The sequence below is a fragment of the Callorhinus ursinus genome, unplaced genomic scaffold (genome assembly GCF_003265705.2).
Source record: "Callorhinus ursinus isolate GAN/ISIS: 27379988/994484 unplaced genomic scaffold, GSC_fseal_2.0 scaffold12, whole genome shotgun sequence".
Classification (NCBI taxonomy): domain Eukaryota; kingdom Metazoa; phylum Chordata; class Mammalia; order Carnivora; family Otariidae; genus Callorhinus; species Callorhinus ursinus.
Window position 1 is genome coordinate 79698757 of NW_027397074.1, and position 16748 is coordinate 79715504.

Below are 16748 nucleotides of genomic sequence, written 5' to 3' on the forward strand. Positions count from 1 at the left end.
GGGAGTCTGCTTCTCCCTCTTCCTATGCACCTCCATCCAGCTCATGTTCTCTCTCCCTATCTCTCTCTCTCTCTCTCTCAAATAAATACATAAAATCTTTAAAAAAAAATAGTGACTTGGTGGGCAAATGTTCAACTTAACTGGCTCTAGCCAAGGCCATGGCTCTCAATGCCATGTTAGTGGTTTATAAACAAGCGTCTACTCAAGTCCTCCCCTGGGCCCTGTAATTGAACCAACACCAACAAATACAACGGACATGGAAGAGAATTAGAAAGCAAATCCTTCCATCATTTGCATTTCCAGATTTAGATCTAAGAATTCTGAGATAAACAAATGGAGTGAATTTGGAAATGATGCATCAAAGACTTCCTCCTGTGACATGAAGAGTGGGAGCTATCAAGGATCTGCCTAACAAATGCTAGAGAGACATTTTCCTCCAGACACCAAAGAGGGGTAACAACTCAAGATGACCAAAACCTGCAATCCCCCAGAAAATGAATTGTCACCATCTCTCGATTTTAACTATTATAGATAGGCACTGAATGCATCGTTGATATCATTGCAAATGGGTTCATTATGGCTATAAATGCAGCTGAATGGACTAAAAATAAGGCAGTTTCCACAAGTGGCAGAATCCTGTTTTTCTTGAGTGTATCCAGAATAGCTCTCCAAAGCTTCATGATGCTACAGATTACCTTCAGCTCAACATTCCCACGTTTTTATAATGAAGACCATATATATGACATGTTCAAAGTAAGTTTCATGTTCTTAAATCATTGTAGCCTCTGGTTTGCTGCCTGGCTCAGTTTCTTCTACTTCGTGAAGATTGTTGATTTCTCCCACCCCCTTTTCCTCAAGCTGAAGTGGAGAATTTCCAGATGGATGCCCCGGCTTCTGTGGCTTTCAGTGTTTATTTCCTGGGGCTACAGTGGGCTCTTCTCTAAAGACATCTACACTGTGTATTGTAACAATTCTTCTATCCCCTCCCCCAACTCCACTAAGAAAAAATACTTCACCTGAGACCAATATGGTCAACCTGGTTCTACTCTATAACCTGGGGATCTTCATTCCTCTGATCATGTTCATCCTTTCAGCTACCTTGCTGATCATCTCTCTCAAGAGACACACCTTCCACATGGAGAGCAATGCCACTGGCTCCAGGGACCCCAGCATGGAGGCTCACATGGGGGCCATCAAAGCTACCAGCTGCTTTCTTGTTCTCTACATTTTCAGGGCAGTTGCTCTATTTCTCTATATGTCCAACACCTTTGATGTCAACAGTTCCTGGAATATTGTGTGCAGATTCATCATGGCTGCCTACCCTGCTGGACACTCCATTCTACTGATTCAGGACAACCCTGGGTTGAGAAGAGCTTGGAAGCGGCTTCAGCCTCAAGTTCATCTTTACCTAAAAGAGCAGACTCCATGACTGACACCCACAGAGTACAACAGCACCCAGTCCAACCAGCTCTGCCTTTCCCTTACCTAGACCCCTCTCCACCTCCTTTGTCTCCGAAACCTGATCCTTTTACATGATGTGTTTTTTTAATAGAGAAGGCTGATTTTCATTTTTCTCTTTTGCTTCATGGGCACAATCATCGTGATGTTTGACATCCGTTACCTGAGCCTTCCTCCCCTTGCTCCATCTAAAGCAGTGATTCTACACGTTAAATCTCTGGGAGAGATTTTTGGAAAATACCAATGTCCAAGCTTGACCCCTAAATCAAACCAGAATTTTTGGCAACTTAGACAATTTTGGAACTTAGACAATTCTTTTAAGTTCTCAAGGTGATTGTTTTCTAAAACCTAAAACAAAAATTTTTAAGATGCTCAGACTGACTTACAACAAGAGGAAAATTAAGACTACTTTGAAATATAAGTTTTCACCTATCAGATTAGCAAAGATCAAAAAGTTTGGTAACACACTATGTGTGATTATGGGGACCAGGCAATCTCATAAAAATGGAAATATTAATTGCTGCTTCCTCAAGTACAGTTTATAATACTCATGAAGGTACATACTTTTATTTGGCAATTTTACCTGGAGGAATTTATCTTATAGATATATTTCAGTACATAAAAATAGACAGGTACCAGTTATTTATTACAATATTTTGCATCTAAGATGGCCATATTTATTATTAAATGGAGCCACAACTAATGTTGAATCACCAATCTTCAACCTATGATAAACTCACCAAATAAAACTTATTCTACTTTCTCTTCCTATCTGTAAATAACTGGGTTAAATTCCTCCTGAAATAGAGACCCTGTTTCTTTTTCTCTTCAAGAAGATGCAGAGACTCTTCTTAAAGGGTCTTGTTTTCTGAACTTCCATGTCCATGGGCTTCTAAGACAAGATAAATAAGGTTATAGAGCAAAATGTAAAGAAGACCTTGAAATTTTGAAATGTTCAATCCAGGAGAGAGATGCTACCCCTTGAATCTATTCAGGGTAGGTCTGGACTTTGGGCTGCTTCGTTACTCATCACCTGTAGTGGAAAGGGCCACGCTGAGAGAAGAAAGGGTGAACTACACTCCCCCATTTCATAACCAGTCTACAGGACAATCTGTAAACATGGACACCTCTGGGGGAGTCCTCACTGGGCGAAAGACTTAACTGTGTTGGCCAGTACTCCTCACACGTGCCACCCTTAAAAGTTACCAGCAAGTAAATACGACTTGCTGTTGAAACCATGAAAGTCTTCAGGAAGGAACATGACTGTTTCAGGTGTGAGTGTTAGACATTCATCACTGTTTCTCATTATCCTTATCAAGGTTTTCGTTGCTGAAAAAAAAAGTATTTGATATTCAAAATGATGTCACGCTTCCTTGTACCTCAACAAATGGATTCTGAATAATATACCGGATGCTAAGAAAACTGGTAAACCTGTTTCGTAAACAGTCTCAGGGGCTGAAGACTTTAAGTCAGTGAAGTATCAAAACATAGTTATGGGCAGCTGGAAATAGACCATCAAAGCCACCACCTGCGAGAAAATATTGATGGCAATGATGAGATTGCTCACTGAGCAGCTCCCAAAACCGAGGAACAGATAATTGGGGAAGTACATGTCACACGTCACAATTGTTTGTCACTATTTCTGGTAATGTGGTGAGGTTCATTTTCTTGTGAAATAGCCTGATTGCTACAAAGCTGTCTATTAAAAGCATCTTAACTCAATTCTCATGCCTGGCTTTTTTTTTAAATGAGATTGTCAGTACTTAGAAAAAACATAATACTATTACTCATTTCTAAATCTCCACCCAAAGATTACAGAATTAAGAAATTAGAGTTGTTTCAAGTTTATTTTTTTAAGTTATTATTATTATCAAAGTAAAACAGCTTTTGGCCAAAAAACAAACAAACAAACAAACAAATGCTGAAAAGGTCTTTTGTGAAAAGTAAGTCTTCTGCCTCACCCTGATTTCCACTTCCCACAAGCAACAGTTATATTGATTTCTGTCTTTAGATTTTGTGGGGGCAACTTTCATAGCTCCGAATACATATGCATATGCACAAACACATGCATTGTTTTATCCATCTGACTCATCACTGTAAAAGATGAGGACCAAGTGTCACTTAATATTGCCCTCGTTCCTCCTCCCAAATTTTGAGAATTGCATTACTACTTTTAGCTCTTATTCTCATTGCTTTTAAATTATTGAATGGTCATTTTACAATGTTTTGTTCTAATATTTATAGTCAACGCCTATCAACTCTGCACTATACAAGGAGTGTTGGCGCTCCTATCCTTCCTTCTACTACTTCTCCCTTTTCCACCTTCTAACTTCTGAAAGCAACATGTTCCTTTTACACTGTCATATGCTATTCTGTAACTATAGTTCAGTCTTCTGTGCATTACCTGAATTTATTTTAAATGTAGAAAATCAATAAATAGCATTTCTTTAAAAAAAAAAGATTCTATTCATTTATTTGAAAGAGAGAGTGAGAGAGAGCACGAGAGCAGGGTGAGGGGCAGAGGAAGAAGCAGATCCCCTGCTGAGCAGGGAGCCTGACACAGGACTCAATCCCAGCACCCTGGGATCATGCCCCGAGCCAAAGGCAGACGCCTAACCGACTGAGCCACCCAGGCGCCCCAATAAATAGCATTTCTAATGTTGTTACTAAAACTATTATCCGACTCAGGACCAAAAAGTGCTTTCCATTATGTTCAATGACACAATCCATAGACCCAAGTAAAAGGAGATTGTTTCCAGCATAAAAATCAGATGCATTTTATTTTCTTACACTCCATCGTTTACTCAACAACATGCAAGAGTTTAGTTTAGGTTTATTATAAGCCTGCTCAATTGCCTTCCTTTATGTTGTTTAGACCACCCTCACCTCCCAGAAATAAGTATATTCCTTACCACCCACTGAAAGGAATTCAGTACTTTAATCATGGTACTCTCAGCTAGATGTAATCCACTAAGTAATTTCCTCAGAAAGGTTCTTTGGAAATGGGAAATGTTTTTCTTTTGCCCTCACTCTTGATTGGTAGTTGATTGAATATATAATTCTAGGTCTAAAATAATTTACCTTAAGTAATGGGAAGAAATTTCATTATCTTTTCACATTTGTTGTTACTAATTAGAAGTGTAAAAGCAACCTGTGCCTTTTTCCTTTGTAGGCTTTTGTATTTTCTTTTTTTAGAAGTTTTTAGAATCTTCTTTTTATCCTTAGTGATTCACCAGGGTTGCCCTACAATTGTGTATAACAGAAATCTGACTAAAGTGACCATATAATGCTATTTTCTAATGTAACATGAATTCTAGAGGCTGAAAAAAATGCTCCAGGAAGTCACTAATGACCCACGATCTTTCTAGCTTCCTGTCCCGCCACATCGTGTTGCTGAGGTTCTTATTCATGGTCACAGGATGGCTGCTACACACTGAGGCATCACTTCTACATTCTAGGCAGAACTGGGTCATATAGACAGCCCACAAGGAAATTTGTAAAAGAGTTCTTTTTAATTTAAAGTGCACACTTCCACTCTAATCCACTCTAAACAAAATCAGGGTACTTATAATGAAGAAGAGAGAAGAATGATTATGGTTTAGGCAACTAGTATCAAATGCTCCATTTGGTGAAAATTGTATAAGACCAATTCAGGGTTTATCAATCAAAAGACCATGCCTTAGTAGCACTTGCAAAATTTTCTCTTATTTCTCCTATTTTTAAAAAGTAATTTCTTCCTCTTCATTTTCTCTAAATTTGATCCCTGAAAATCCTTTTGGTCAGATTTTACACCTCCTGGATTAAACATCTGTGTCTTTTTTCTTTTATCTTTTTCATCATCGATGTATGCTCAGCATTCAGAGACATTATCTTGAATTCATCTTAATTTTACTGAAATCATGTATTACCTGAATGTAATTTTAAGTCATATTTTTAATTTCTAAGTTTCTGCTTCAGGCACCTGGGTGACTCAGTTGGTTAAGCATCGGACCCTTGGTTTCGGCTCAGGTCATGATCTCAGGGCCCTGGGATTGAGCCCCACATCAGGCTCCCCACTCATTAGGTAGTCTGCTTGTCTCCCTCTCTCTCTGCCTCTCCCCCTCACTCACATGCAGGCTCTGTCTCTAAAATAAATAGTCTTTAAATAAAATAAAATAAATTTTCTTCTTGTTTCTTATTTCTTTTTAATAGCATCTTTTTCTTATTTTATGGAGGCAGTATCTTCTCTACCTTCTCTGAGGATATAAGTTCAAATTTTTTAAGTGTTCTTCTTTGATCTTTATTTCTTCAGGGGTGATTTATTTTAAATGTGTTTCTTGGTCTTTCTCTTTTAGGCTGTGAATTTAGCTCCTATTTCTGATAATCCTTGATTACTAATTCATGAAGGAAAATGAAAGGCTGCTTTGCCTAAGTAAGAATTATTTCCCAGTAGGACCGTCTTTTGAATGGAAAGGCTGATTGGGACCTCTGTTTTGTAACTGGGGCCATTCAGTTCATCAGGATTAGCTTCTGGTGGCTTTTTTTTTTTTTTTTTTTTTTTTTTTTAAGTCTGACATTAGCCTAGAAATCTAAAATGTCATAATAAGAAAGAATTTACTCTCTGTGCAAACAACTGCAATGGAGGCCCTAGTTCTTCCTTGGAAATGTGTTCAATTTCTCTAAAGAAGAATTGTCAATATGGACTGCCAATGGTTCTGTGTGCAGTGGTGGGAAAGGGCTGCAAGGAATCACTGAAGCAGCTATATGACAGAGAACTGTAGCAATGACTCTGGTTTTGCCCTCCCTCACTCCTACTAGCCAAAGCTAGGAAACATGCATCAAGGGACCTCAAGGCTTTCAGCAAGCTGATCAGCCACCACATTCCCAGAGGTCCACCATGTGCATATTCTGGGCATCCTCTAAGTCACTTGAGCTATAATATGCTTTCGTTAATGATCCACATCCAAGAGATGGGATGAAATCTTTAGTCTGCCCTTGCCCATCCCCACTCCTCTCTCTTAATTATTACGGGATTATTATTTTTTTTTCTCAATGGAGTCCCAGAAGAATGGGAAGTTAAATGCATTTGTTTGGTCTAATACTTAAAATCAGAAACCTTATACATAATATTTTTTTATTACACACGTACCTCTAAGCCTATTTTATTTATTTTTTTAAAGATTCTATTTATTTGACAGAGAGAGACACAGTGAGAGAGGAAACACAAGCAGGGGGAGTGGCAGAGGGAGAAGCAGGCTTCCCGCGGAGCAGGGAGCCCGACGTGGGACTCGATCCCAGGACCCTGGGACCATGACCTGAGCCGAAGGCAGATGCTTAACGAATGAGCCACCCAGGCGCCCCTGAGCCTATTTTAGAAGTTCAATCTTTGGTGCCCACAATGTTTTATCATGGACAATCTTGAATTGCCCAAATCTTAATTTGGGGTCATAAAAATCCCCCAAATAGTTTTCTACCGGAAATTTCTGAACTGGAACATTAACTCTATTGGTAACAGGCTTATTTTATTTTTGTTTTATGCTAATGTTTTTCTCACCTGTTAACAGACCTGCTAATTTTATTGTGACTGACCGTTTAGGAAAGTTTATCAATCCCTCCAATTGATTAAACAGTGGCAGCACCCAATTCCCTTTTCTTATTGATTTCATGGAAAATTTCCAGAAAACTTAAATTGGTGAAAGCTGATTATTGGGCTAGAAATGAGAGATTTTCATCAATAAAGTAAGTGGTCAGATACTTAAAATAAAGGAAAACATCTATATGGACCTCTCCGCATGCACTCCACACAGCTGTGTGCATGTCCTCACCATCATCTTGGGAATTTTTTCTTAAGAGCATAAGAACAAACACCGAAATGATAAAAGCGGGATTTAGTCTATCCCGGCCAACTCTAACTCGCCTGCCAAGTAGATAAAAAGACATGGTGTCCGATTCCCTGGGAAGACTTTTGCCTGTATCACCATGGAGACACTACTCCGACCATCAGGTAATGGGATTCTGTACAACAAATATAACTGAACACAAAGATGGAGCTGCTAGCACCAGGAGAGTGAGCAAGAGAAAGGCCTGACTAAGGAAGAAGAAAAGGCACCATGCTGAACATAGGTGTCACAGTGAGAGGAAAGGGGGCTGCAGGCGGTGACTCTGTAGATGGGAAAGAGCGCTGGTGACTGGTCACTTGACTTGGAGACCAGCCCAAACCACCTTCCTTCCACCTTTAAGGAGCAGCCAGGCTCAAAGCAGGAGAGAAAATCTTGAGTGAGCAGAGTATAACATGAAATGAGTTAGTTTACCCAGAATGTTTTCACCCGCCAGGTGGATTGGGGGAAGGGAGGGAGGGCTATGCAGATATTAATTACTTTTATTTATTTATTTTTAAAGATTTTATTTATTTATTTATTTTTTGACAGAGAGAGAGAGAGCGCGCGCAAGCAGGGGGAGCAGCAGGCAGAGGGAGAGGGAGAAGCAGGCTCCTTGCTGAGCAGGGAGCCCAACATGGGGCTTGATCCCAGGATCCTGGAATCATGACCTGAGCCAAAGGCAGTCGCTTAACCAACTGAGCCACCAGACGCCCTAAGCCAATTACTTTTAAAATATAAGTTGCTATTCATACTCTCGGTTTGCAAAATTTAAAATTCATTCCTACTTTATGTGGGAGCTCACCTGGGATTTTGAAATAGCCACACAGCGCATATAACTGCACATAAGCCAATTCTAACCCTGGACTGGAATGTGGAGTAAAATCATCTCCAGGCAAGGCCCAGCACCAGCAAGAGACAAGAGACTGAGCGGTGGTGAGACTAGAGGAAATGGGCTCTCAGACGCCACCACTGATGTCAGAAACAGGGATGAATTCTAATGAGATTGACTTTGAGAGAGAAGAGCAGAATGCTTAAAATGCCCAGGCAGGGCTGAAATGTACTTTTCTCTCTCTCCCTGCATGCTCTCCCTGAACAAGCACCTCCATTCTCGTTGCTCACGTCCCCAAAAAGGCAGTGTCTTCCAAATCTGTGCCTGTTCCTAACTCACTCCTGAACCCCAAGCTCTACCCCCAGGGTCCCCTCTCCTTATCCCCTTTTGGTCCAGATTTTTGCTAAATTAATGACTCTGTCTCTAACTATCCTCTGCCTTGCAAATGAAAGCTCTTTTGGTTTTAAGAACTCTTATGGACTGGCATTTATAGCTGAGATTAAAAATAACCCCCACCAGACTGTCTGTAAGATGTGATTTCCTGAGAACCTGCAGGCCTTGGGAATGCAAATCAGAAAAGGATCCAATTGCTACCAACACTTACCAGAGAGAACTGCCATTTGCATCTGCACTCCAGATCCTGGATGGCTACAAATAAATCAGTGGCTCATTCAAACCAGAACCAGGCACAGATTGAAAGCCCTGGTGGAGGTGGATTTGGAAGGAAGAGTGAAAAGGACACAGCTCTGGAAACTGGGACTGATCAGTCCATGTTGCTGCCAAAATAGAAAGCTGGGCAGTGTATTCCCAGGTATCTAACCCTAGGTGACCCTGAATGTTACGGGCAGCATTCCTTCAGCTTAGTGAGTGTGGTTTCCAACCGCTAGACCTCTTGTCCCACCCAAAGATACGTTCCTACACTTTTGTTATCTACAGTCTTTCTAGGGTCATCCTTGCCCGTGGCCTGGATACGTGTTCAGGCCTGGAGCAAAACAGAAGTGATTGTACTGGAAACATGGTGATATCATGTGATAGTAATACCTACCGTGGGCACAAAGTAGAAACAAGAGTCCAGTTTTATCTTGCTTAGGAAACAGATTTTCCTGAAATCACTTCTCTCCACACGCCTGAATGTGGTAATTCCCTTCCCATCACCTTTATCTGGCTCCCTAAATATCATTTCATATCATATCATAAAATATCAGTTAAAGGATCAAAAACCTGTTTCCCTTAAGATTCTAATCTCTCAAATTCTGAGCTGGTTTCCTCGAAAGGACTGTGTGACCTCTGTTCTGCTACTTCTCTGGTCTCTATTAAACCTCCCCCACTTAGCAATGCCACAAAGGCTGTCTGCACTGGTCTTAAATAAGCTATGCTATGCTGCTGAACACATGACCCGAAGGTCTTTGTTTTTAGGGAACACACTGAAGTATTTAGGGATGAAGGGGCATCATATCTGCAGCTTCCTCTCAAACAGTTCAGAAAAAAAGTAATATGTGTGTATATATATTTAGAGAGAGAGAAAAGAAGCAATGCAGTAAGATGGCAATACTTGGGCAATCTGGGTGAAGGGTATGCAGGAATCCTTTGTGCTCTTCTTGCAACTTTTCTAGAAGCCTGAAATTAAGTCAAAATAAAAGTCAAAAGAAAGAAAAATGACCTTAGCAGCACGGTGAGCTTTAAAGGAAATAATATCTGTGAAAATACGCTCTATAAAGTGCTGTGTAAATGTTTTTAAACTAAAAGTTATACTATTTAAGCTATCCACTTAAATTCATTTTCCTTAAAAATTATAAGAAATTTCAATGGCTTAAGAAAACACATATTTATTCCTCACACATTCAAAGCCCTCTGCAGGCCCAAGCACTCCATGGGTAGCTGTACTCCATGCAGCGTCTCAGGGATCCAGGCTGCATAGAGCTAGTAAGCCACTGTTGCAAACAAGACTCCAGAGGCCACCTCAGCAGATGTCACTTACGGAGCTGTCCCACTTGCTCCTCGGTGCCGGAGGGAGGATGTCACACGTCCCCTTCCACTCACAACTCACCAGCCAGAGCTAACCATACAGCCCCAGCTGACTGTGAGGGGGCGGGAAATACAGGGAATGTCATGCCAGATTTGTGGAACATTCTCGTCTTGGTTCCAGGATCTACTTGAGCTCTCATTTTCTGCTGAACAAAAAACACTTTCTCTTTCTCAAAAAATGTGAAGAAGGATGGGGCTCAGAGTGTGACTGTTTGCTAAATAAAGTGAAATAACAACAACAAAAAAAAGCCACAAAAAATGCAAAGAAGGAAAGGGGGAAGAAAGGTACATATCTAACTTTATTCCCCTCCTTCTCTTCATATCAGCGTCCCAGTGCTCCAACTTAGACTCCCTACCTGACTACCAGTCACAGAGAGGAGGTGGCTCTGCATTCTTTATGCCACCCTTCCTCAGAAATGTAGTGGCTTATACTTGTCAAGATAGAAAATGTTCCTCTTGATCATGGGGATCAAAGACTTGGGGTCTTGATTGGAGAACAAATGAAGACAGCATTAAGGACAAAGAAAGGCAAATAGTAAAGAAGAAGCATTTAAGCATTTTCAAGATCCACAAATATTGATCAATGCCCACTTTACACCTAGATTCTTTACATTTAATATTTGCAACATCTCTTATTTATACCCATCCAAGCTTCAGCCACCTTAGAACAGACATATTTGAAAATCATAGTACAGAACCAAAGGTATTTGTGAAATGAGAGCAAAGCCATCTCTTCTGGGGAAATCACAGGATATAGACAACCTCCCCTTCAAAAAAACCGAGTGCAGAGCACAAGACTAATAACGCCTAGCATACAGACAGGGGAGAACAAACCTCCAGGGGTAGGATAAAGAAAGTGACCTTAAGGCAGGGAAATAAATGAAAAAAGCACAGGCTCCTTGGGTTTTACTGTATTTACGCCCCCAGAGACAGGTGTTTTGGCAGCTCTTGGAGAAGATCTGCATGAGCTGGGTCCACGAGCTCACAGGTCACAGCAGCATTTCTCAGCCTCACTCACAGAATAAGGACAGCTCTATTCCTCCCACCACACACACCTTAAAGATCTGGCACCAAAGTAGCCTCCTTGCTTTTTCTGTCACAACTCAGAAGTTTAGAGTTCCCTGCACAGAGCTAACCTTCTCCATGATCTCCTGTGCCACTTTTGGAAGTAAATCCATGTGACAGAGCACGGAAGCACAGACACAGAAAGGCAAGTCTTTACTTCCCCTGTCCTCTGTCTTTCGGTCTGCCCTTCCCTCCATTTCCCATCCCTCCCGCCTTCTCTCCCTCTTTCCTTTCCTGTTTCTTTCCTTCCCTCCTTCCCTCCTTCCCTCTTTCTCTCCTTCCCTTTTTCCCTTCTTCCTCCCTCCCGTCCTTCCAATTTTCCTTCCTCCTACCTTTCCACCTTCCTTCCTTCTCTCCTTCCTTCAACAAATTACTTATGGAGAGCCTCACATGTGGCCAGGGACAATTTCTTTAATTTAGAAAATGAGACTTTACTACATTCAACTTAAAAGTAAAGAGCACCTGTCCCCAGGTAGATTGCTACAAATACATGGAAAGAGACAGAATCCAGTTTCAGTTGGATACTCTGCCCACCTACCTAAGGAAAAAGAAGAAAAATCCGGGGTCTTTTTTGTTGCCAGACAATCCTGGGTAAGACTCTGGGCATGAAGACAGCATGAGGGAAGCACATAAACAGCATCCTACTTCCAAGATGGGCAGCGCACCTGGAGTAGAGTTTTAAAAGTCCATTCCTATTTAGAGTCTAGAGAAAGATGAATTCTGCTTAAGGCCTTGCCCCCTTCCCGTCTCTCCCCATGTCAGTCTTGAGTGTGGTTCCTCCCTCTGGACCTGCAGCTCTTTTCAGGGGTGGGCCCTCTTCTCCTGCGTTATAGCTCCCCAAGGTCCTATACTGCCATGGAAGACACAAAGTACCCATTTGCATTATTGCGTTACCTTCATTACCTGCTCCACTTTATCTTGACTAGTCCACTCCACTCAGACACATCAGTGACTCTTTTCCTGCACAAAACACACATCCAGGGGCACCTGGGTGGCTCAGTCGGTTAAGCGTCCCACTCTTGGTTTCGGCTCAGGTCATGATCTCAGGGTCTTGAGATCGAGCCCTGCATCAGGCTCCGTGCCGAGTGTGGAGCCTGCTTGAGATTCGTTCTCTCTCCCTCTGTCCCTCTCCCAACTCACGTGTGGACCCTCATGCACGCTCTCTCTGTCTAAAATAAATAAACAAATCTTAAAACACACACACACACACATCCATTTTTGGTGCTCCATAATCTCCCCCCCAAAATTTTTCTTCACCCCCTTGACAGAGTATATTTGTTATTTTTGTATTCTTTAACTGGTCATTATAATTATACATAAATAAACCATATATAATACAAAACTAGAGGTAATTTTGGTTTTAGACTGATTGCCACTCAAAGTTTTGAATCTTTGTGTGTGGCCTCCTCTGCTTTGTTTCGTGTCCCAGGAGAGAAGCAAGCAGGCTCATCCAGCCATGAGGGGAGAAACCTGGGTTTGGATATCTAATTGGTGTCCTCAAGAAACCCATGAAAGTTTTCCAGTTATAGTTTTAGGGTTCAGGCAGGCCTTACACTGACACGCTGGGAAGCACTTTTAAGTCTGACTCAGAGCATGGAGCTACAAGCTGCATCCCTCTCCATGCGAGGGCCATATGCCCCAGCTTCTCCTGCCAGCACAGATTTGAAACACTGTCTGCTTGCTCTTACCCACATGAACGTTGGTAGTTATCAGCCCAGGTCTGTCTACCTTTTTCGCATTCTTTTCTCTCCTTCCTCTACCTCTCTCCTCAAATTTCTAGGCAAGAGCAAGATCATCCAACGCTCCCAGGAGAATCATGGCTTCCCTGAGGCCCCTCCACCTCTTGGCCTCTGGGTGCAGACACATTCAAACTCTGCCCCCTTCCCCTCTCTGAGAAGAGCTTCTTCCCAATCATGGGGTGATGCGATAGAATTTTGAAATCCTCTCTCCCCCAAAACCCGCTTGCACCAGGTTTATTCAGTGAGCTGGATTCTATGAGGGACTGTGAGCAGTGACTTTTTCTCTCCGCATCACTGCCTTCAGTTTTACTGATTAACGGCCTCTTTTCTAGCCATGCGTAACCTTCCAGGTAGAGCTTGTGGCTTTCCAGACAAGTGGGGAATTAAAATAGCATAATTTTCCATTAAAATAAAAGTTCCCTCCCACAGTAATCAAAACCATTATCTCCCAAATGATTTCGAGGTCTCTCTCCAGCTAGACCTGAGCACACCTCCGCACTCGGTTCCAGCGATGGGGAGGGATAGGGTGAGATCTCTTTTTCTCACCCTCTTTTCCCACTTGCTCGGCAGCTTCCAGCTTCTGGGAGGAGGCAGGAGGAGAAGGAAGTAGAAAGCACAGGGTCTTACTTAACTTGTGCTGGTACACCTGGCCAGTGTCCTCTGGTTGGCGTAATACTGACTGTGGTACGCAGAATGCCCTCCCCAAAGATGTCCACATCCTAATCTGTGAAACCTGTGAATATGTTACCTTCCATGGTAAAAAGGGACTTGGCAGATGTGATAAAGTTTAGAACTTCCAGATGGGAAGATGAAGCTGGACTATCCAGGCGAGCCCAGTGTAATCAAAGGGTCTTTATCAGAGGAAGGCAGGAGGGTCAGAGTCAGAGAAGATGTGCTGCCATTGCTGGCTGGGAGCGGGGAGCCAGGAACGAGGGCGGCATTGAAAAGCTGGCAAGGAAAGGAATTCTCCACCAGAGCTCCCAGAAGGAATGCAGGCCTGCCGACACCCTGATATTAGCCCAGTAAGACCCAGGTTGCACTTCTGACCCCCGGAACTGTGAGATCAGAAATGTGTTGTTTTAAACTATTAAGTATTTGGTAATCTATTACAGCAGCAATAGGACACTAATAGGCTGATGTGTGGGACTCTTTGTGGGATTTCTTTGTGGGGTTACTTCTCAACCAGGGTCAGTTTTTGACAGGCCCCTCCCACGGGACATTTGATAATGTCTGGAGATATTTTAGACATCACACCTGGGGGGCATGCCAATAGCATCTGGGGAGTAGAGGCCAGAGATGTCAAGTGTCCTACAATGCGCAGGACAGGCTCTTACAACAAAAAAGTATCAGGTCCAAAATGTCAGTAGTGTCAAGGATGAAAACCCTGATCTAAAGCAAGCAATGAACTCTTTGGCCTCTTGTCATCTCTCTCCTGTCCAACAGACAGCATCTCTCCCACTTCCAAGAGGGTCCTTTCAATATAGCTCGAGCCTGATTCACTTCTAGGGGAAAGCATTACCCTTCTTTGCTCCACCAAACCCTGGCAGTCAGGCAGCACTTACACTGCCCACCAGTTCTCTCTGCTCTGCCATTAGCAGCAACAGTAGGCAGCCTTTTCCCTTCTGGTTTCACCAGGCAGGAGTCAAGCATCAATCTCTAGATTGCTATTGCCTTCTAAAACTGGGGCAGTGGTTCTCTACCAGGGGTAATTTGCCCCCCCCCCCACCCCGGGAGCGTCTAGCCCTATCTGGAGATATTTTTGGTTGCCACAATTGTGGGAGGTGGGGAGATGCTACTAGCATCTAGTGGGTGGAGGCCAGGAATGATGCTGAACATCCTACAATGTACAGAATAGCCTTCCACAGCAAAGATTTATCCCCGCAACAGGTCAAGAGCACTGAGGTTGAAAAGTCCAGCTCCAGGAAGTCCAGGGAAGGCTCTCTGAAGAATGCTCTTGCTGTCTGCTCTGATGAGCAACAAGGGCAGGTGGATGAGTAAGATGTTGGTCTCCCTTTCTGCCAAGTGTCTTGATTCTACCAATAATGCCCTGGGACCTCCCAACTCCACTTATCTTTGTTGGGGAAGGGGAGGACAGCATTCTAGAGAGACAGAGAGGAAAGAAGCATGATCTCCTCTTACACAAATTCCTTTTGAAGGATTCTCTTTTATGTAAGCCAGAGACAGAAGATGATTAAAGATTCTGTCTCTAGATTACATGCTCACTTATCACCAACTGTATTCCACTTGGAGGGTTTAGCCAACACTTTAAGGCCCTCATTTAATATCCCATTACGCACCATCGGAAAGATGTTTAGGCATGTTAGGGCTTCGAGATTTCCCTGGCAATTCTTCAGGGAAGCATTGCAGGCAAGCATTTTCATTAAATAATGAAATAATGCCTTTCATTTTCTGAATGTGTCTTTCACACAAATTTGAGGCACTGGAGTAGAGACACTCTAATATCATCTGTATAAGAGCAAGGGTATATACAAACAAAAGAAGAGTGAACAGGGAGTTCAGTGGGGTCTGTGAGCTTCATCCATTCATTCATTCAAATATTCTGCTCAAATGTTGATTTCCTGTTGAAAGCTTCTCTCGACAAAGTGTTTAAATAACGCACCACCTCCCTTTGCCCATTTTCTCCGTCTGATCACCCTACTTTCTTTTTATTGTGAGGTAATTCCATGCCATAGAATTCATCCTTTTAAGTATAAAATTCATTGGGCTTTAGTATATTTACAAGAGTTATGCAACAATCACCACTGTCTAATTCTGGAACACTTTCACCACCCCAAAAGGAAATCCTGTTTCTTTCACTTATTCCCAATTTCTCCCTCCCTAATTCCTGTCAACCACAAGTCTATTTTCTGTTTCTATGATTTGGCCTATCCTGGAAATTTTGTATAAGTGGAATCATGCCATATGTGGCCTTTTATGTCTGGTTTCTTTCACTTAGCATAAATATTTTCAAGGTTTATCCCAGCTGTAGTATATATCAGTGCTTCATTCCTTTTCATGGCTAAATAGTATTCCATTAAAAGGATAAACCACATTTTTAATCCATTTGTCAGATATTTGGGTGTTTCCCCTTTTTGGCTCTCATGAATAATGCTGCTGTGAACATTCATGTTTAAGTTATTGCATGGACATATGCTTTCAATTGTCTTCTCCTACCTAGCAGTAGAACTGCCGAATCATATAGTACCTCTGTTTAACTTTTTGAGGAACAGCTGAACTGTTTTTTACAGTGGCTACAAAATTTTACCTTCACACCAACAACGTATAAGCGTTCCAATTTATCCAAACCTTGTCAATAATTTTAATTGTCTTTAGTTTTGTCATCCTAGTGAGTATGACGTGGTATCTCATTGTATTTTGATTTGCATTTCCCTAATGACTAATGGTGCTGAGTGCTTTTTTCATGAGCTTATTGGCCACTTGTGTATCTTCTTTAGAAAAAACCGTCTATTCAAATCCTTTGCCCGCTTTTTAAATTGGGTTGTGTTTTTATTGTTGAGTTGTAACATTTCTTTCTGGATACTTAACTCTTATCAGATATAGGATTTGCAAATATTTTCTCCCGTTATGTGACTTGTCTATTCACTTTCTTGACAGTACCTGTTGAAGCACAAGAGTTTTTTTAATTTTGACAAAGTCTAATTTCTCCAGTTTTCATTGTTTATGCTTTAAGTGTCATATCTGGGAGCCACTGCAGATCCAAGGGCACAAAGATTTATACTTCTGTTTACTTCTATGAGTTTAATAGCTTCAAGT

The 16748-nt window shown here is 41.9% G+C and overlaps 1 protein-coding gene across 1 annotated transcript; it reads left to right on the forward strand.

Moving 5' to 3' along the window:
- Positions 1-466: 466 nt before the first annotated feature.
- TAS2R39 (taste 2 receptor member 39) lies at positions 467-1429 on the forward strand. Its single transcript, XM_025854762.2, is given in 3 exon segments — positions 467-508; positions 511-1017; positions 1019-1429. Coding segments are annotated over 3 exon segments (960 nt in total).
- The last annotated feature ends 15319 nt before the right edge of the window (positions 1430-16748 follow it).